This window comes from Bombus pyrosoma, linkage group LG2, assembly GCF_014825855.1.
Source record: "Bombus pyrosoma isolate SC7728 linkage group LG2, ASM1482585v1, whole genome shotgun sequence".
Taxonomy (NCBI): Eukaryota; Metazoa; Arthropoda; class Insecta; order Hymenoptera; family Apidae; genus Bombus; species Bombus pyrosoma.
In genome coordinates this window covers 3,232,398-3,256,148 of record NC_057771.1, presented here as the reverse complement: position 1 = coordinate 3,256,148, position 23,751 = coordinate 3,232,398, and the positions used below count along the sequence as shown (strand labels likewise).

Below are 23,751 nucleotides of genomic sequence, written 5' to 3'. Positions count from 1 at the left end.
TCTTGAATGAACACGTTTAAATATTTAGATTATTAAATTAAAAATATAATATATTTGTCTATACAGCATACGATATTATTATATCAATAAATATAAAGGACAGTGGAAGTGAATTGAAGGAGAAAAAAATTATTCGGAAACATTAAGATAGTATATTTGTCTAGAATATCTGTTATAAATATACTCTTTTAACATCGATTGGTTTATTATTTACTCAACTTTGACAAGGAATTCGATAATTCCAATGTTGGAAATGTGAAACCATTAAGAATTATTTTATTTCTGTTCAAGGAATCTCTCGTTTTATAGTCACGAGTACTGCACGAACTAAGTAGATATAACACTTAAACATTTAACTAGATTAACAATGCTTTGTTCGTAGCGCAGTTCGTTCGAGATGCGCCAAAAATATCTAAGTACAAGCATTTAGAAGATTTTATATCTTACATTAACATTCGACGTAAACATACGAATAATCCTATAGAACGTATTTCCTAATAATAACATATATCCTCTTATTCGACAATTTTGAAACAATTTCATTTTCATAAAATCATGAATTTCTAAAATATGCACGTGCTATACAAATATTTATATAGTGTATTTATGTGTTGTATATACAGAGTATTTCATAAGATATGATATATTTAGCATGTGACATTCGTGTTTTAATGAATAAACCAAACGTTACTGTTTTCGATAGACTATTGAATGTTAATTTTTAATTAAAGATACTTAGAAAATAGATACATTAGCTTTCTTACTGTTAGTATTTTCCCTTAGATATTTGTGTTCAATAACATAAAAATTAGTTAAATTCTGATATAAAGTGGCATTTATATCTTTGGTGTAAAGTCACAAAAAAAAAAAAAGACAGTATCAGGCAGTAATAGAATTAATATCGACTTTTGAAAGTTGATTCTTTGTAACGTATAAATAAAACGAGACAGACAAAGCAAATGGAAAACGGACTGCATTTCGATTTTGATTGCATTTTAAAAAATGTTTTGCACTAAATTTATAGCGAAATAAAAGTATTATTATGTAGCGTACAACATGCAAGAAAATGACAGTATTATAATTATTTAGATTCGTTACATGGACAACTTTTTATCTGCTGATTCCTAGAAAATTAATAATCAATAGTCGTATGAAAACATGACAAGCTTATTATTATTAATTTAAATTAGCATTCTGCAAATGTGGTGTACACATGTATATGTATATATATACCATATGAAATACCCTATATATAGAGTATTTCGTAAGCTTTACGTCTATTACTAAAAGAAAATCGGCACTTTTAAATTCATGCCCTGTAATTAAACTAAATCTTTGCACAAATTATTGAATATTAAAATAAAATCATGCTCGATTATACAATACATGAAAACGTAATTAATAATTTCATTGAATATCCGTTAGATATTGTTCGACAACTTACGAAACATCCTGCATATAATATATTTATATACTATGTACAAACGCATTATCGAATTCATTATGGGTACTCTATTGCTGCGATCAACCTATTATGTGTATGTATATTAAATGTATATATTTTTCATATTTTCGTAACCGATATTCGACAGAAAAATCGACACTTATATCATTACCGATCACTGTTTGTTTTTTTCTTTTTTCACTAACTACTAATAAATTGTCTCTCCTACATGCTTTTATGCGCTTCGGGAAAAAATAACGTGTCTTGCTTTGTACTTTAATAAGTGGTAGATAATAGAATCATTGGTGTTTTGTTTTGAGAACTCTAAAAATGACCGATCGTTCGGTTGCTCGAGCATTCTGAGACGATAAGAGCCTCCAATGTACCGGACGTATGCTGGTCCAGAGCGTCTTTGTATTGTCAACTCCTTGCCACTTTTCCTCCGATATCTATAATATATCTTTTGAATATCTGGATATTTTCAATTAATATTCCATTATGAATAAATATCGTTAAATATATTAACGTTATATTAACAGGAAAAGATTCTGAATTAAAGCTTGTTTAAACTCATTAAACATTAACAATATAAAAATATGTGCACATGCCTCATAAATAATGGCCAAGTGCAAGGAGTTGCAATTGTATTATGATATTCGAGAGATGAGTTCCCGATCCTCTCGAAATTCTATTCATAAACATACGCAAATTTTGCAATTGGAATCGCGCAAAACGCACATGTACCCTATTGTTTTTTCGAACAAAATACAATCACACTCAAACAATAAATATATTTATGTAGAAAAGAATATAAGTTCTTCATACATGACTGTGACATACTGTTTGAACGATTTTGCACTGATCCAGAATCGTATTCTAGTCAAACTGCATTTTTTCTTTATAGTAAATGTGATAACATGGAACATTCTTAGTTATTTTTATAAATACATTTCTCTCAAGATATTATATCTTTATGCACGTATATCTTTATATTCTTGTACACGAAAGTTCTGTACTTATTTACACAAGCGTTTTGAGTATCTTCATTATTTCATTGCAATTTCAATGGAATTCTTTCGTCAAGAATTTGACTTGCTGGTGCCCATAACATAATGTTTTCATTAAACATACATTTTCTTTCGATTCAGTTACCACTTCATTTTACCGCAACATAAAACAACAATCTCGTTATTTGTTTTGTTATCTTAACCTCAAGTCTAAGTGGAACATAATTCCTATCAGAAAATAATATCATTCCTTCCACTAAATATTATGAACGAATATAATTATGAACGAATATTATGAATGAAATATAAATGAACTCATATAGTTGGACTTCTCTGATAAACTATTTATATAATCATTTTATTCTAATAACACCGGACTATATTAAATTTGTTTAGAAATAGGGACAGATGATATAAAAATATTTAGTTGTAAAGGAATGAAAATATCCATGAATATTCAGTTATCGCCATGAAACTATGAAATATTATATATATATTGATTAATTACAACAATTGTCTAATTACAAAAGTTTAAACAATTGTACTTTTAAAAATCGTCATTTATACAAAACATAACTCTGGTGTATTAAAAATCGATGATAGACTCATTGCGTAACTTTCTTCTATATTATCGCTATAATACAGAAACAATTAATCGTTGTATTAAACGTAAATTTAAAGATAATACAAAACCATCGAAATATGTCGCTAATAACAAAATAAGTAGTATATCGACTAACAGATTGCGCTTAATTGTTTCCATTCCAGTGGGTACATTAACATGAAGTGGACGGCATTGGATTAAACTGATTCGACATGTTGCAGCAATAACACGGAGCCAAAATGTTTGCGTTTCTAAATTGAAAACATATGTATATCTTAGTATTATATAGCTATTACTTAAGGCAGTGCTGTTTTCTATTCACTAATAAAATGAAGGCATCATCATGCACCGCTACTATGGTTCTCATGCAAGTTTCGAAACTAAACGTACCTCAATTGTCTTTGCAACTTCTGACCAACTTGTCCTTTTCGCCCATGTTTACCCCACTGTTTCTTAGGTTCACATATTAATCGCTAAGGTTGTGAATTGTTACTACTACTCGTATTTTCTCCTTGACCCACAGAATCCAATGAAACATCTCCTCTGCTATCTATACTGTGACTAAATTTACTACCTTTATCAATAATACTTTAAATTTTCTTAAAAAGTATTATATTAAGATGCTTTTTTAAAACAATATACGACTGTATTATATGATAAAATTATATATCCCCAAGTAAATGTTTCGAAAGATGAAACGTATAAACAAATATTCCACATGAAAACTGTAAGATATTAAGAGAAATGGATCATGCTGACATTCATTGACTTTATTATAACCTTTATAAGCCTTGTGAAAGTTAACTTCAAGTATTAAAATTAGAATCTATATTTTCTACTACATGTTCTTGTAATTGCCATCAAAATATTTGTGTAACATTTGTAAGTAAATTACTTACATCTTTTGCACAAGTCATTTTCAAGATATATCGACTTTCAAAGCTAATATGTTGTTAGCATTAGCGACATTTAAGGAACAATATTTCCCAACAATACTCGATAATATGAAACGTAAGCAAATAAAAATTTATCGGCAGCAATATTACAGATTATAAAGAATTCTTTCAAAGGAAAATAAACTTCTCCAAGCAAACGATTAAGCATTTCAACATTTATATATTAAACTTATCAAGGACATTCACACACGAAATCGATTCTTTTTAGGGTAACTATGATGTAAGTACAAAGTCCGATCGAGTAATCTTCCCACTGTAAATATTAGATATACATAATGCCAATTTTGAAAATTCTTATTTCGAGAATAACGTATGCAAATCACATGAGTAGGTAATATTTAGAGTGTAGAGTGCCGGCTTTCTGCCCGAAGGTTATAGATTTGATTCCTCTCAATTGCCATTGACAACTAATAAGCAGCGTGTGATGTGGATCTTACAATACAGCATTGTAGAGTGAAAATACAATAACGGAGTCCTATTAACTCCTTCCATGAACTCTGAGCACGGCGCGGGGGAAGCACCATATATCCTATTGGAAATCCCGAAAATTCTCCAACGGCGTCAAGGCCACTGTGTGAGGATTTTAGTCAATAAGAATCCGGCATCGAGTTGAATCTGAAGTTAACCTTCATAGTATTTTTTTCAGGATCATTGCAAGAATAAATGTAAGTATGTTATACATATATGTATGTCCCCTTTCATATTTTACAACCTGTTTCAACATTATCCGTAGCACCTATATACATATATGTATCTTTCGATATATTTACTTGGGACAGCCCCGAATAATAATCAATCGTTATTGTTCACTTACTCTATTTGAATGAAAGAAGATCTACTCCGAGAAGTTTCGTCCATTTTTTCCGAAAAAGCGCGAGAACTTGCCCGATCTCCTCCATGAGTTAAAGATTTGTTTTTTTGTGCGACTTCTGACTGATGACTATCGGATCGTTTACATTTTTCATTCGAGATTTCATTGCTATTTAACGCTTCAACTTCATCTACCGGTAAACACGTTGCCACCATGGCTTCCAAGCAATTAACAAATAACTGAGCGCTTTCGGCTGTACAATTGGACTACAACATATATCAATGTAAGCTTATAAATGCAATAATCAAAAAGATTACGTAGAACTTGAATTATTGGGTGATCTCGGGTAAAAAATTAAAAAAGCAAAGAAGTTGTTACTTATATAGTGACTTAAGTCATTATATCTCGTTAAGTACTATATTATCAATCTGTGTTCATAAAAGCTAGCTCGAACGGCAACAATCGGTAACGACATGACACGGCTGACAGTTTGTGCTCGTTATCACTTGCTGCGTATTACGGACAAAAAAATTTGTATTACATTTTCTACTTGTTTCTTTACGAAAAATTACTCCCTTTTCGGTTGCACTACTATCTCCGACTCACCCTAGATGGGTACTTACATTTGTGTATGGCCCTGCAAATCTCCATAATCCACCAAAACCACAACTTTGTAAGTAATGTAACTGCTGTTGACTTGTATCCTCGCATGCTATCATATTTTGTATAATTGCTTGTACAGAATTCAATATCCCTTGGTCATGGCAAAAGGATAATACATTGTTGATTTTTGCATCAAGCAAATTATGACTATAAACAGATTTAAATTCATTTAAAAAATATTAAGCATGCGTTTATGGAATTCTGTAACATTAAATGTCTCAGTAAGCATATGCGTTATTTTAAATATCATTTCTCGAAAACCAAATTGTTCATGTTACTGTTTTTCATACTTATTTTATATTTCAACTAAGGCTAAGATACAGCTGTGAAACGAAAAAAAGTAGAAACAAATTAATAATAATAAATAATAATAATTTATTTGTACTCTAGGTGCAAAGTCTATTGCATGGAGGTTGTTGCATTCTTATTCCTAGTTTCTTACATTATATTAAATGAATTCTTACATTGGATTCTTGACAGAAACAAATTCATCAGACAAAGTGAAATAATTGTAAATAGCGTAATCACATGTAGAAGTGTCCATTCCAGATGCTGAAGATTTGAATATTTGAGAATTATAGATATTTTTTCGTATCAATTACTCACTTATCTTCATAGTATTTAATTATAATTATCTAATAATTATACATAAATAATTATTAAATAATCATTTTAAACGAGCTCTCTCGCCATAAATACAAATTACTAAATGTCTGCAATAGATCTCTTTTTCCGTTCAAAACTATCAGGTATTGTTCGACTTCGTTGGAATCCCTTCAATATACATTCCGAATTTCTTAATGTTATTTATTAACACAGGAACAAGTTTATATTATTTCTGTAAACCTCATTCCTATCTTTACGTAAGTAGTGAATTGTCCTCTGAAGTTATGTGCTCTCATGTTTTGAATATTTACAAGGAACAGAGTAATAAACAGTTAAATGCATCTTTATTTTAAAATTATAAAAATCACGCTAACTTACTGTAACATTTAACAACTATTAATGTAATTGCTGTAGATGCTTTCAACGTATATATAATCTGTTTAAAATTTTGAAAGATAAAAACTTACATTACTGGGAAGACTTTTGGAAACACCACTGAGGCTTCCGCAAGATATTCATAAAGAATCCGTTGTTCGTTTTCATCGGTTGAATTTTTAACTAAAGTAACCAGAACAGTTAGAACCAAAGTTTGAGTTGAGAAATCTGTCAGTACTTCTGGATCAAGCAATATATTATTTTCGTTGCTCACGCTTACTCTGGCACTTCGATTCTGTATGAATTATAGAAATTTTACCATTTATACGTATCTTTTTATTTTACTTCGTACGTTCATTTCCTTAATTTTAGTACACATAACAAGGATCAAGCTGCAGATATTTTTAAAACGATTGAAGCAGAAATGTCATAAGGCAAAATTAAGTGATATGTATGGATTCTTATTTTATGCAGTTTTATGTCAATGCACGTATAAATGAAAGTTACATGAAAGTTTAATTTTCTCACATTGAACTTATTTAAATTCAATTAATGTCTTGGATTTCTTTCAGCTATTTATCGCTACTACTATAATGGGAATATATTATATGTACATATGTTACGAAATCATACATATGTACATTCGTATTTGTTTAGATGTTGATAAATTTAAGAAAAGATGTTTATGAGGATTATATATATGATGAGTAAATAATACCTTTGGTTCAACTTCCTCATTCGACTTTGCTTCCTTCGCAGTTGGTACAGAAAAGGATCGCTGCGTTTTAAATAAAATCCGTCCAGTCTTGTTAATGACGTGTACATCGTCATTATTGTACAAATTGATGGAGCGTGATAGGTATAAGGGACAAGTTACAATGTGTTTTCCAGGCAGACATAAGGTAGACATAGGCAGATGCGAACATAGACATCGAAATAGTAAACACAGGTTCATTCAAAAATATAAAACAATAAACAATATTACTTAATGTAAAATTGAATTTACACTTTTAAAATATCCTATAAAATATTTAAATCCTTAAATTTGATTATATTTTATAATGCATGAATATTTTGTATCTACTAACTTTCAGACTACTAATGTTGTTGTTATTTTGTTTGCTTTGGAATAATTCGCAACATAAATTATAAATTTTCAAAACATCATCTTAGTACATTTTTAACTACTGTATCTGCTTGTTTTTTAATTCTATTTTCATATTTCAAGTTTCATAAAATTAAGAAATTTAGATGTAGTAAATTATTGAATATAAATAGAAATAAATAGAAACAGAAATAGAAATTAATTACAAATATACAAATACATCAAGAGCTGCATATATATACTTATGTGTAATTATCTACACATTTATTTTATTATGTACATACAAACATTTATATGTAAGTATGTATATATATATGTCGGGTTCACATTATGATTAGGATTGGGGTTAGGGGCGTGAAACGAATCTTCATTTGGATTAGGCATTGTTGTTATGCAATAGAGAAGATATTTTACTAGTACAAAAATATGAGTATTACAGAATTTGACAAGTAACCGTGATAATTAGATACTCGAGAAGCTAATGACAATGATCCTAGGTTCAATAACGAATCCGCGGTCAACGGGATGACAAAATGCGCTTTCTTCCAAAGTCCAAGTTGTACCCAATTTCCTTGTCTATGGTACAAGTATTACTGAACTAACTCTTTGTTAAAACATAGAATATCCACCGAGCGTAAAGACGTTATGTAACTCGCTAATGCGACCTCACGAGAGAATGACTTTTCGTCACGATGATGCTGCAGAGCAAAACTATAAATGAGGTGTGTCTAAGGGCACGAGATCATCGGATTCGTGGAGAGATGCCTTCGTTCGGAAAGTGAGGGAAATTGATGTTGTTGTTAATTGGTCAATTTCCATGTTGGTGGTTAGAGGAGAATGCTAGCCACCCTTGAGGAAAAGTTGCTAGCGGGAAGTGTCGTTCGCGAGAAAAATAGATTTCCCCTATCTTCCCGTAGTTGGGACAAAGACTGTTTGTCTGTTTGAAGGACTTTAGTTAATTAAATCTTAGGATTTATAACGGGTCCTCAGGCTAGCTGAATATGTACTGTGGAGATGCATCGAAATCATCTTACCCGGAGAATAGGGCCTGCGTGTGGCGAGCCACGGGACGGAGACCGTTGGGATGTTTACTGTGGAGTGTCGCTACAACTATTTCTTTAAGGAGAGCTATACTATTACTCCATACCTTTGTTAGACAAACGTTCATCCCTTGACCGCGGCTACGTTGGCGACTGATTGTCGCCTCGAGCCCAAGCTCACTGTTACAAATCTCGAATAAATACAATCGGATTGAATGACGACAATTGTTTAATTACGTCTATGGTAGAATCTAGATTAAAGTGTTAAGGGATTTTCCCAAAATTCCAAAGGGAAGGCTTCGGTGTCCTTTCATCTCCGACATATATATATTTAGATACACACCTTTAAAAAAACTATATAATTCACTTACAGAATAATAATCTTTTCTTATTTAACGAATAATCAATTTCTTGTCTTAAAATGTATAATATATAAGTAAATAGTAGTAAATTTCGGCAAAAAACAAGTCATTTATAGATAACTGTTATTGTAATATTTAAAACAAAAGTAATAAAAACAATCTACTGAAAAGTAAACTTTCTTGGATGTGATTATCATTATCCTGAACAAATTTTAAATAAAGACATGGATACTGTAATACATAATGCATTATAAAATAAATAATGCCTTTATAAATCATTTTTACATGTTTTGTAAAGTGTAATCGTACTTAACAAATAAAACATACCTGATGAGTTGAATATTGTTTCTGCTGTCTAGCTTGAGTGAGCGCAGACTGATCAAGAAGATCCCATGATTTTTGTCGGCGATTAGTAGGATTACTTGATGTTGCATTAGACGTATCCTGTATCATAATATTTAATTTATCACAATCACTTCTTTAATATTCTGATATTAAATGTTCGATACATGTAGACATTTATTTGAAATTTGAAAAAGCTAATGTTATAATAACATTATAATATAATATAAAACATAACATAATATAAAAACTATATTTATATAATATCCTTTTCTTATTTCAACTCATAAAATAAACTGTGAAGTTTGATCATTTAAAACTTAGACACCATATATGCTTCTATGTATACAGAATAGACAAAACAAATTACGATGTGAAAATAACTTTAAAATTGTAATTAACAACAAATTATGTATAACTGCATCAAATTAACAAAATTCTTGTAATTCTTCTTTCACGAGTCATTTTTTACGCACGATCTAACAACAGACAATATAACATTAATAATAAGCAAAAAAATTAGAAAAGCAAATTTTCCAATTATATTTAAATAACAAGATATCACTTCGTTATATAAGAAATATATAAACTGTTTATCATTCTTTTACTTGAATTAAGTTTTAATACGTATTAGTAAAAGTAATTCCGATTAATGCGCAATTAAATGATATTAGACCATAAATAATGCATGCCTTGAATACTTTCTATTTAAAATTTAGAATATGGTTTTAATATGAAAAAAATTCTAAGAATAACTTACTGTACTGTGTGGAAGCAAAATATCAAGGTAATCTGTGCTACCAGATTCTACAGTTTTGGTCACAGCATGTCTAATATGACATCGACTTCGCACTTCCTCAGATACAGATACTAACGCTAATTAGATATAAATATATAATAATTAGTAATTTCAATTCATAAATAGAAAATTTTACATAAACTTACCAGACAAGTATGCCACACTTTCTGGCGTGACTTCAAATTTGTCTCTTCTAAATGGTTTAGCAACAATACCTAACAGCATAGTCAATACTCTGGCTGTTCTTGTAACAGTGGTAGGTGTAGGATGTCTGTATCCTTTTAATAGATGACCAACCAAAGCAAAATGAAAATTTGATTTGAACGAAAGTCCCACAGCATTATCTAACTGTTTAAAGTGCCATTCTAAAGGTTCTCGTGTTGACATCATAACTTGCTTCAAGGTCTGAAATATTTATACAATTTATAATAAAGATGAACACATAATATGATTATCTAATACAATACAGGAATCTTTACTTTGTCATCAAAAGTTCCTTGAGAATCCAAAGTGTGTAAATTTTGCTCGAGGAGTGCTAAACCACAGGCATATAAAGAAGCTTCATCTAATTGAAGAATTGATGTTGCAACCCAAAATAAATATCGATGTATGGGAGATTCCTTAAAAATATGGAAATATATAAATATATATTATAATAATACATATTATTAAATATAAATATATATATATAGATAAAAAGAAAAAAAAAAGATTAATATAAATAATTAATTTTAGATTAATTAAAATTCCAACAACTTTACTGTTATAAAGTTATGAAATCATTATGTTAATGATACTTATTAGTAATTATTACCGAACTTTATGATAATAGAATAAACTTTAATTCGTATAATATAAATATAAGATTTAACTTTAACAATATATTAAAGGCACAATTTGCACTAGCATCACGTTCCTTGAAATATATTGATACGTAACAATAAACAAATTAATTAATAAATACGTAATTAATAAATAATTAATAATAAATAATAAACTAATACGTAACTTACAGATCTAAGCAAAGGTTGTAATCGAGTGAGGCACATAATGATTGCTTCCAACAAAGTGATATCGTTAAAACTCTCGAGTGCTTTTACTAATATCCTTAGTAACTGTTTCATATCTTGATCAGTTATGCTTTTACTAATACATCCGAAAACAATCAGAGCTCGAGGCTGAAGAGCGGGATTAAAGCAAAAAGCAAAATTCCTTGCTAAAGAAGTCCAAGTTTTTAACCAATCACAGTGTGGTATGTCCCGCATACAAGCTTCCATAATTTCAAGAAGAGCATCAGTAATAATTTCTAAACTGGTTAGTGAAAGTCTTTCTTTATCGTGTGTTCCTGTAACGCTACGCTCGTTGCTAAACCATTTTTCATTCGAATGTCTGTAACTAGATCTAAATGCTGTACCCGCAGCAGATTTCACCTCACTAATTCCAAAAAGTAAATAAAATTTTGGGAGAGAAAATTCATCTAAACTCATCCGTAATATTCGATAAGTATCTTCTGAAAAGGAAGGTGAACTACAGGTGCATAACGAATGAATACTATTAATGACCAAACCATGAGTAGAAGCACGCATACTCAGACTTCCGGAGCAAACTAGAAATGTCACTGTATGAAACAAATATGGTAGATGTTTTCCTACGTCCAAGCAGTTATTAAAAGATAGCATTAATAAATATCTTGCTAGAATAGCAATGTCATTCCATCTTGTATGTCGTTCTAATAACGGTGTTGGAGAAGTACAAGTTTTATCGACAACTCGACAAAGTCTTCCTATTACTTTCTTTGCCACTAATTGAACATTTCCAGAAGCCAAAGCTACGGCGGTATCTGCCATAATTTCAACTGTAGGAGAACCAAGTCCAAAACTGACACTACGTTGAATGAAATTATCCAAGACTGTATCTATTAAGTCGGGTAATCTTCCGATTGTGCTCCATATTTTAGCTTGTATACTTGGATACATTTCCACTTCCTCAATAGTTAATGTAATTAATTTCTCTAAAATTTTTGTAACTTGTTTCTGACGTTTTCCTCCTTCGTCGTTTGGCTTGTAAAATCGTACAAGATTATTTAACCACGGAGTCATATATTCTAAACAAAGATGTTTTAACTCAATGCTTGACGATCTGAAACCTTGTATACATTCCTCTAAAAACTCCAGTGTAAGATGAGGATCATTTGCAGCCAAGGTTTCACTTAAATGTTTAATAAATATAGTATTATTTGATGGTATACAAAGTCCAGATGTTTCCAAGAGTTGTCCTTCTATTTTTAAATCAAATGTTGCAGTTAAAGCACACAGTTGGTTGTATGCTGCTGTTCGTAAATTTGGATCCGAGCTACCAAGATTCAGTAACGCCATGTTTAATAATGTTCCAGGTACATCTTTAGGTCTTATCTTTGGATGAATAGATACAGATTCCGGCTGTGATAATTCCCATCGATTTCTTATATGAATTATAGCCTGTACGATACTATCACAGTCTTGATGAATAAGAGATAATGGGCCAGTTTCATTTGAAATAGTCAATGTAAATTGATTGTCATCTACTAAACAAACTTCTTCTATTTCAGATGCATAATAAACATCATTTAAGAGAACGGAATGCGACAATACTTTGCATTTCTCCGCCGAGGTAATTTGTATCGCTGTTGGTCCAACTTTTACGGATACCTTAGTATCCCTATGACAAATTTTTAAAACGCTGTTAAAAACCTTTAAATCTTCATCAAGAGATAAAGTAGCTCCAGGCAATTTTTGTTGATCGACATCGATCACGTCATTTAAACGACCCGGTCCGTCTATGAAAACTACCTTTCTATTACCTTTTAACGGTGCCAAAATCCTATCGTGAAACTTTATATATTCTCTCACCCAGCTATTGCAATTATAAATATATGCGGCATGAATATTTTCATAGGCAACTTTAGGCAATACATAAAACCATTTTTGTAGGAATTCAGCTCTAAATCGATTGTCTGAACATGCGTGAGTGAAATCAACGACCAATTCAAATGGAGAATGGCAGAATGGTTTTAGGGTAAGAATAACGTGGTATATTAGCAAATCGCCATTCGTATCGCCAATTCTATAAAAAAAATACAAACAAAATTACATTAGCACAGAGTTATAAATCCAAATATACATACACAACCAAACATTTTTCATCAAGTTTCTCCTTATATGATTTTGTATGACATATAAATACTATATAAAAAAATATATAATATATAAGGTAATAATTTAAGGAAATAATAATCCTTAATGTCTAATAAAAAAAAGTCCTTATTAATCAAATTAATGCTCATATCTGTAACATATACATTAACAAATTTATAAGATACATACTTGTAACGTCTAGCAATATAATAAAACACTGGATACCCTTGTTTACTAGTTCCTGCTTGATAGAATATATTTAAATTCTTGATACTCTTAAATTCTTCATTTTCATGCATATTATGTTTTACCATAATTTCCTCAAAATTAGTTGAAGACATATCAATGTTTGACCATCGAGCGTAAGACGATGAAAAAAGTAAGCTATTAAATAAATACACTTAAATATACATATGAAAATTGCATAAATAGCATTCGTAACAATGATTTGTATAATAAAAGAAATGTATTTAATATTGTTACTTACTGTGAATCTATTGGTTTATGTTCTGGAGGACCAAGATAAGCCAATAATGTAGCCATTTTATCAAAAGGTCTTCTACCTACTGCTTTATGGTCCCGACTGCTACTAAGATAATCGCCAATTCGCTCTTGATGATTCCAAAGCAATCTATGTAATGCTAGAACATTGGCATCCGACACAAACGACATCGGATGATTAGCTTGATCGACCGTTTCACAATCTGATGCTATCTGTATGAAAAATCTTCTTCCAATTTCGAAATGTGCACGTAAGAAGTCATTAAATGGTAACATGTGTTGTTCTTTGCTAAATTCTACATGGTTTGCGATATTTTGAAGAATTTTAGACATTAACATAAGACCTCTCTTAATGTGCTGAGGTACAGGCTTATTTACAATACCCATTTCTTGAGGTGATACAATAGCTGGATTAATAAATCGCAGAAATATTACAGTTCCAACAGCTCCAATATTATTTTGCGGACACTGTGGAAATCTTTTGCTGAGTACCTGATATAAACAATGACACATAGACCGCAATTGTGGTGGAAACCTGTGAAAATACAATGAAACTAATATAATGTCAATTAACAGCTAAATTTCTTTAAGAAATGATTTATATTAATATCAACTATGCAATTTCTAATAACTTACCGATCAGCTGATGATACTATAGCATCAAATACTTTTTGAGTTAATGCAATCAAATTACGACCATTCTTTTCTATATCTTCATTAGCATCTATTCTGGCGCTATCAACTTCAAAACCAGTAGCGGGATCATCTAATAGAGGAGTAATTAAAGGTTCTAATAAATTTTGTAAATAACTGGCACCATAAATTTTAAAACAAAATGCCATAATTTTGCTTCCAAGACTGTTTCCACGAAATAATGTTTGCATACAATCAGAAACTTCAACTTCGCGATAAAACATATTCCATAAGAGAGAAGATAACAAGTGCTTAGCATCAAATAATGTCACAAAAACTCGTGCTAATTCGTCCATTTGATTCGTTGTTACTACATTAGCTAAGGCCATTGCGATAGGTAATTCTCCTTTGTCACTAATCATTGTAACAAGTTGAACCAATTGCTCAAACCTATCAGCCAATACTGTTTCTGCTAATGTATCAAATTCTGTTCCTTGTTGAAGAATTTTGGTGAGAACTTCCATAAATGCTGCCCGTGTTTGTAAATCTGGATTATAACCCAAACCTATAAATATACAAATTTTTAAATTATAAAAAGTTGCAAAAGTCAGTAGAAAATTTAATATAATGATTAATGTTATATCAATAATACCAAGCCATCAATAAATATCAATAACATCAATAATATCAATGTCACGAATAAATAAATTATAATTTTGCTCACTTAGAGAATGCATTAATCCACTATCAATATTTGCGCTGAGAAGATTACTCATTGCTTGTATAGTAGCGTTGCGTAAAGTAGATAATTTGCCACTACTTAAACATGGTTGTTGAGACACTTTTTCTTTTTCATCACCAGTTACTTCGTTGCAGTCGTTTAATAAATTCATGAAGAGAGTAAAATATTTTAAGAACAACTGAGATTTTGCTTCCATTAAATCACCGCGATCGGATTCTTCGGGTTGAAGAGGTAGGCCTCGTAGCAATGCTCCGACCGCTTCCATGCATGCTTGATCTAAATCTCTAAAAAATCAAATAAAAGAAACATATTTGATATATACGTATAATTCATTATAATATTATAATAAGATTATGCCAAATACTTGATATAAATTAATAAAAATATTTAATTTCTTTAATAAACAATAAAACTGCATTTGCAATAAATTAAATGCACTGGAAATATATGCATAGCTAATTTTTAAATATTAATTCTTAATTAATTATTTGATCATTTCTATATGTCTCAATAATATTGCTTTCTTACTCAACTATAAAGAATCAATAGGTATTTTATAAAAATCTTCACTGTACATGTGATAATATATAATTAAACAGTTATTAAATTAAGCCAAAGGGAAAATATTATTTAATATAAATATATTTCATAGAAAAAAGTCATCTATACCGTGTGTAAACAGTCAAGTCTCCACTAGTAGATGGAGTAATTTGATGAGTAGCACCCATCACCCAATCAGTTAAATATTCAACAAGTTTATTTCTAAATTTCATTTCCTGTCGGAATGCTAAGTCATCTCGTCTTTTCATCATTGCTTCGACCAGCAGACATAATTTTGTTTTGATAAGAATAGAATGTTTAGTCATATCCAAATGTCTAACATATCTGACAATTGCTAACATCATTCCTTCTATGCTAGTCATTCCAAGATATTCAGAAGGTTGATCTGTTTTAGAATCTAGGATATTCTTCATTATGAATATTATATGCTCAATGAATTGCGTATTACCTTCCATTACTATAACTTGTCCTTGTTGATTAAAAAATTTTTCAACTATGCTTTTAATCTGATCAAAAAGAATTGGATATAGCGCAGGACTCATTTCATGTCCAACCAATTCTTTTACATGTTTCTGAATTTGATTGCCAAATTTTTCATTGTTACAAATTAATAGGCGTAATAAATTATAAACAAATTGTGTACAATATTGCACTTCCTGACTTGGATTTGATAAACAAGGTGTAGGTTCTTGTTGTTTTGCACTCCTTTTTGGTTCTGAATTTGGTGGCATTCCTGACAATGATCTATTTGGAGAACGTTTCTGTAAACATACTCCACCCAAAGCACAAAGAAATCCTGTCATATTAGCCCACTCATTAATTTGTTCTTCTAGTTCATGTTCTGAATTTTGGTGTGATGCTCTTCGCTTCCCTGTACTTCGATGAAATGATTCTATCTGACTATCTTCTGTTTTAGATTTGGGATAAGTCACTAACTGCCGCGAAGTTATTTCCCAATTTCTAAATGTTTCTTCCCAAGCCTAACAAGAAGAAGGAAACTTTATGAGAATATTATCTTTTTTCTCATTAAAGGAACATTAAATAAAAAAATTTTGCATATTTTTCTTTGAAAAATAATTCTTAAATTAAAATATTACTATTGTTAATATAATAATATATACAGTATATATGTATATATCCATTATATATATTATATGTATATACATACAGGTTGTATGCCATTTACACAGTGTTCTATTTTCCTCAATAAGACCATAATTCTTTCTTGTAAAGCAGCACGTCCTAAAAAAGATATAATATGCTTGAAATGCACTAATGTTAATCACAAAACAATTATTCTACTATCGCATATAATAATTAGAATAGTAAAGAAAAATAAAACGTTCTTAGTCCTGTATCATGTATGCGAATAATATTTTGAATTGCACTTACCATAATTATGATCACGATAGCATAGCTTACTTTCCCCGCTGGCTGTTATGGTAACAAGGTCTTTAATACTCTACTGCAGCCATATAAGGGTTATACTAATCAAAATACAAAGTGAATTCAAAAATTCATGAATGAATGTTTGAATTCAAATAAAATCATTGTTAGTAGGTACCCGAACCGAAACTAGTTTAAAAAAAGATGTTATCTTATGTTAATCTCTCTATTTAAAGGTTTTTAGTAGAAGTACATATCGGTAGTACTATGATTTTATATAGAATATATTCATGTAGAAGTAAATAAAATATTATAAAGTAATTTAAAAAATAAAAATATTCCCTTTATATACAAGTATGATAAAACAAAATTAAGGTTGTAATGTCATTTTACACTTATTTCTCGGTTCGAATTTCTACTTCAACTTTGGAATATACGGTATTTAAATATGAAAGATAAATTGAAATAATATTTTGGACATTTAAACTCACCAGTGATTAACACAGTAGAAGCTTGCGCCAATTCAAGATATAAGTGATAGTTTGGAAGTAAAGAAGTTACTGCTACTTCATCACTACCACAACGAATTTCTGCTTCTTTACAAAGCAATGCAAAACAAGACATTGATACTAAAACTGCTTCCATATTTATACTCCACAAATACATGAAAAATACAACCTGAAAAATAAAAATAAATAAATTAAAAAACAAATATAACAATATTTAAAAAAAAAGTTCTGTAATATATTGTAAATCTAAACAAACCTCAAGTTTAATATGTGCTTGCTTACAAACAGCAATCTGGCTACCCACATGAGCATAATCCTTATTTTGTGCCAGAAAAGCATTTCTACAAATTAATATTTCTCTAAGCCATTTTAATATACAAGTATAATTAACGATTTGGTGCTGAATCAATTTTTGGGAAATTGAGAACAGAACTTGTGAACTAACATCCCAAAAGGTATTCATTGGTGCCTCTGGATTCCATGCTTTTATTTTATCTGGATGATGTAATACCAATAATGCTTCCATTGCTTCATAAGCAATGTCTGACATTGTTGGTTGATGAACTAGTGAAACTAAACCATTAATTAATTCTAAAGTTGAACTTTGAATTTCATGACCAGCTTTTCCCTGATTCTGTAAAATAAATAACACACATATATATAGATATATGTATAAGGATCTTTCTACAAGTTAAAATTGGGATTTTTATATAAAGTATTTACATTCAACAATAACATAGGATCAGCATGAATAAGTTTCACCATCCATAAAAGTAAATTTCTATAACTCGATACTTCTTCTCCACGGTCTCTGTACTTATTTTGTTCTTTACCTTTAAGTGTTAAACTTTGAATCATTCGTAATGGTGTATGTGATATGTAACTCTGTGTGACTTTATTTAAAATATCAATAAACATATTTCTAAGTTCTGCACTACGAGAATACAGAAGATCTATTTGAGGCCACCATGGCAGTCTTGGTTGAGTTACGATTCTAAAATAAAAATGATTGATACCACATTAATATTATTAAAACAAATTACTTATTTCATTTAAAATAATGATAACAAAATTCTTTTTCAGAACATTACAATTATAAGTCAAAAATTTATCATCACATGTTTAAATTTTTAACTAACAAATTATTATTCCCTTGAATTTCATGAAGCATATTTTTTGGTTATAACATGTAATGTATAATTTTATATTTGCAACAAAATATGATTATATAGATATATATTCAATTATGAATGAACAAAAATATATCTTTTCTTACTTGTATAATGAGCTAACCAAGACAAACTGGTACGTCGATGGATAATTCAGATTCAAGCAGACTTTAAGTACTTCGTTGTTATGAGGTTTAATGCGAAAGAAGCTAACAAAACAGTCTATCATTAGATCGATGTCTTGGGCAACGTAGCTTTGACCACGAGAAAATACTTTCCCTGGATTAAAAAGTAGAGCCATCAAATCACTCATAACATGTCGAACAAGTATGAAGATAACATTATTTGAATCCAGATTGTTAATGTAAGTTGATGCTTTACAAAGTTTGATACAAGTGACTGCTGCAGCTTCTACTAGTTGCCTACTAGAACTACCATGCATTCCTAGGCCTTTTTTGATACTGTCAATAAATTGCTTTTTCTTCGAATGTCTTGATGAACAGAGAGTACTAAAATCGGCATTAACTATTTCCTCCAAAACTTTTGGTGAAAGTATTAGAAGCATAATTTGTAAAGGCCAGACAGCTGCAGCTCTTCCTTTTTTATTGTCTGCAAATGTATCAAGAATGTCAAATAGTTCTTCACATGCTTTTCCCAGATCTTCATTTGGTTCTTTTTGAAGTTCAGCAAATTCATAAGAATAAGTATCCATCCAATTCCATATTGCTTTCTCCAAAGAGTTCATAAGAACTATGTGAGCTGACTTTTTAAGCTGTTTAAATTTTTGAATTGCTTCTGTAATAATAGTGACAGTATGAATAGTTATATATATATATAATATATTCTACATAATCTGATAAAAAACATTTTGTATATACCATAATATATACAAGTGTATATAATAAATGAATAATAAGTATGATAAACTACCATTTAAAAGTTTTGTTAATCTATATACATCCACGTTAATATGCTGAATTAATTCAATATCACTATAGTCAGCAGTTTCGTCTCCACATTTTGCCAATTCTTGAAGTCTGGATGATATTCTGTTAAATACAGCATTAAAGAAATTTAAACTTAGTGCAAACAAAACCTTGCTAGCTAAATTTTTTAAGTGAGCATTTTGTGGATTATCGTTTGGTATATCTAAAAATAATATTGTTATTTACGTTTTTAAATCTCATTATAAGTAATACCTGCACACAAACATTTATGTTAATAATACTGGAAACATAATTACCTATAAATTGACATATCTCTTTAAGCAAAAACTTTACATTCATAGCTTCATCAAATTTAGCTGTATCTTTTGGTTGATTTGCAAGACACTTTTCCAAGATATCCAAAATAATGGTAATAGATTCATAACACTGCCGATCTTGATCTGTACTATGAAATATACGTTGACCCCCAATAGATGGCACCATTTCATTAACATTCTGAAGTATTTTGGTAAGGCTGGATATTACAAGAGAGAAACGGTATCGAGAAATTTGTATTAGACATTTTTTGTTTCTTTCTTCGTTCATACGAGAGTGGGTGGTCTGAGAGCAACTGTGACACGGCAACTATAAACAAAAGGTAAGAAATTTAGTATTAGATTTTAAATATATGACTGTATGTGAAATTATAGAAATTATCAATTTCTATTTATAATAATTTGTTATTTATATATTTTTATTAATTAGAAATTAAATGTATCAGAAATATAATAAATTTGTACACATATATCATTATATTACCCCTTACCTATTAATTTAAATGACATTACTAGTATAATATATGTACGAAATGTAAAATGCAAATTAGTAAATTTAATAACATTCATGAGTTTTAGATATAGAATATTAAAATATAAACTATCGGCATAACTAAATAGTATATAAACCTCTCCTTCTTCTCTTTTCCCCATTTTCTGATGCATACATATGTACATATGTATTTATTTGATAAATCATAAAATTTATTATCATATAAAAAATATGTATAAAAGATATTTTTTAAAATTATTATCCACACAAATAATCATTAGCAATGAATGACAAATAATTAATTGCCTTTATTATCTCTAACAAAATTATACAAATACAGATGAAGTAAAATTCTATGTGATTACTAGTGGTACAGAAAATTTGTCGATATTTATCGATAGAATATTAAATGGAAAATACAAGTATATCTGTACCTATATTAAAAGAACAAGATATTAAACAAGATATAGAAGAATTAGGCTTGATACTACATTTTTATCTCCGGCAAGATAATGGTCTAGGGAATATTGCTGGAATTGTAATACATCTCTCATCTTGCATATTTCAGAGCCCAAATATTAATCCTATTGAGAGTGTCTGGTATGAGATTAAATAATTGAGAAATAAAGAAAAAAAGGTATTACTAAAAAAAAATGATAAATTTTATTGATATAAATACCTCAATAAAATTAATTCATAGCACATAACGCAACTTGGAGGTATTATCTTCGCCAAAGATGAACTAAGCAAAAATATTAATGTAAATAAAGTAATATGTAACAATAGTAAATAATAATACATATGTACATATATCTAATCAAATATTTTTGTAGGCTGTATTTGAAATAAATACGCTATAAATTTTGTATTGTTGTTGAATCATTTTCTAATTTTACTGATGAAATTTTGAGACCTTTCTCTTGCTATACATATATGCGCATACATACCTTTATACATATACATATAATAATTATATTAAACACTGTTTAGTGAACATCATTCTGTTCACTATAACATAGATTTCATTTGTTAAAAGGTGCAAATATAAGTGTTGGCATACTTTTGCGAGCCAGTTAAAGTGCGTTGAAGTATACCATAGATTCAAATTCTTCAATAAGCCATGCGCGAAGTGAATGCAATTTTCATTCATGTATCCGTGACACGACGGATGCGATGTTGTGTAGGGTATAGGTATAGAGGGGTTACGGGACGAGGAATGAAACTCTATAATCTATAGGGTATCCCTAACTCAATCTTAAACTTCTTTTGCATGAAATATTGAATTTCATTATGTAATAAATTGTTTGCACCATCTTTCTGGACGATGTCATTTATTATTTATAATAAAATTACTCCTGTAAACGGTATACATAAGACTACATCATATTTATAGAATATAATCTTTCAACTGGTTCAAAAAAACTAACGAGAATTAGAAAAAAGAAATAGAATTAATCTCTATTTTGTAAATGTATTTTAGCTTATTAACCTCGAGTGATAGGGATGACCTGAATTTTCATTGTCATCGGATATTGATCCGAACAATTTTCTAAATATTCATAAAATAAAAAATCGATTGTTTTAAAATTGCAAGTATACATATACTTGATATAATATATAATAAATAAATATATATATATATATAGTATAGTTCTGCAATTTATTTATTTCGATAATAATAAAATAATAGTCTTAACAAATTATTGAAATAGTAGATGAATTTTAGAACACCCTATATGTATCTTAACTGAATGGGGTGGAGAGGAAAGGGAGGAGAAGGCGAAGGTCAAATCGTGGACTCCCCGGCGTGTAGAGGGAGGAGACCGCGAGAAAGCATCTTCCCATGAATGAACGAATCAACGAACAAATGAATGACAATGCATCCAGAAAAATAACGATACCAATCATTAATTATTACTCTAATAATAGGGATAATAATGGCGATTGAAATTTCTAAACTAAATGCCACTTTATTTGCCGTGAAATCTGTGAGATTGATTTAGGGTCATTGCGTCATTTAAAATCTATTTTACATCTGTAGCAAATCCTAGAATACCTATAGAAAAATGAGGTACAATCGCTACATTTGTAAAGTAGACGCTATCATTAAATAATATTTAAATACTGTGTAGAAAATATCTTTTATACTTTCCCCACTAATAAAGGAGAAAAAATTAAGGGAAACAGAACAAATACGAAAATACATGCACATAAAAATCATAAACAACACAATTTTTAACTATTCCGTTCGAAATTCTACCTAAACAATTGTTGTCATGACCATCACCATCGGTGATCCGTAGAAACATTGAATTGTTCTATACGTAAATACATACCTTGCCTGGTCACATCGTGTCACGTCGTACAGAATATGAAAAGAATTGAATTTTTCTAGTGAAGCAGATGATTGTTAGAGTATTGAAAAATGATATTTAGAAAAAATTTACTGATGTAAAAATTGCCGATTCTAGATTACTTGTGTCACTCTATACCTTAACTTTTTCACTCGCCAATGAAAATTATGTTTCTTGCATTTGGTTACTGCACACACTTTGAAACTGCTACACACAAATCGTGTCAAATTTACATGAGCGATTAGATTGACCGTTGCCAGTCTTTCTAATAATCGTTCATTCAATAATTTCTCCTAATTTTAACTGCCATTTCTTCGATAGAGTTCGTGAAAATGAGGAGCGATAAAAAGCAATAAAACTAATACTAATTTTCTCTAAATGAATAATCTTCTAATGAAGCGAAAAATAGTAAAGTAAAAGAAAAAAAGAAGAAACTGAGAATAAGGACACCATACTGGAAGAGATTAAAAAAGAACACAAAAGGGGAAAGTAAATAGAGGAAGAGAGTGAGAAGCAATAAGAGAAAGCACCGGAAGAGGGTAGATAAGAGAGGGGCGTTGAAGGGGGGAGGGTGCACGAAGAGGGAAGACGAATAGAAGAAAAAAGGAATGCTAAACAGATTCGTAGTTCGAGTCACAGTTGAGATGTACCTGTTCCTCGAAACGTGTGATCAGCAAATTCGCCCATTCTTCCGGCTTTTGTGTGCCCATCGCCGTCCGATGTTCAGTGACGAGCCGTCATCACGTACGACGATTTACCAGTTCGTTACGTGCATTCGACATCGATACGTCGCCATTTACGAACGTCGACTGGCAAGGCAGGCAAGAGACGAGAGCACCGCAGCGACTTGCTCTT

General features: G+C 30.1%; 1 protein-coding gene across 6 annotated transcripts; it reads right to left on the bottom strand.

The window, feature by feature from the left end:
- Positions 1-129: 129 nt before the first annotated feature.
- On the bottom strand, positions 130-23,751 carry LOC122576631 (neurofibromin). 6 transcript variants are annotated; one of them, XM_043747228.1, is made up of 25 exons: positions 23,547-23,751; positions 20,032-20,359; positions 19,719-19,937; positions 18,896-19,583; positions 18,343-18,613; positions 17,876-18,253; positions 17,602-17,788; positions 17,117-17,158; positions 16,893-16,966; positions 15,833-16,704; positions 15,146-15,447; positions 14,425-14,986; positions 13,775-14,323; positions 13,477-13,671; positions 11,128-13,216; positions 10,594-10,734; positions 10,261-10,519; positions 10,076-10,191; positions 9,301-9,417; positions 7,185-7,271; positions 6,559-6,761; positions 5,446-5,632; positions 4,826-5,088; positions 3,446-3,616; positions 130-3,306 (listed from the first exon to the last, which is right to left on the bottom strand). In XM_043747228.1, exons 1-24 carry the CDS (start codon positions 23,604-23,606, stop codon positions 3,529-3,531), a joined length of 8,277 nt encoding a protein of 2,758 aa, XP_043603163.1. In that variant the 5' UTR covers positions 23,607-23,751; the 3' UTR covers positions 130-3,306; positions 3,446-3,528. The 6 variants fall into 6 exon arrangements, with proteins under 6 accessions (XP_043603163.1, XP_043603166.1, XP_043603180.1 ...); XM_043747231.1 differs by having other exon boundaries at positions 7,185-7,244; XM_043747245.1 differs by lacking the exon at positions 7,185-7,271.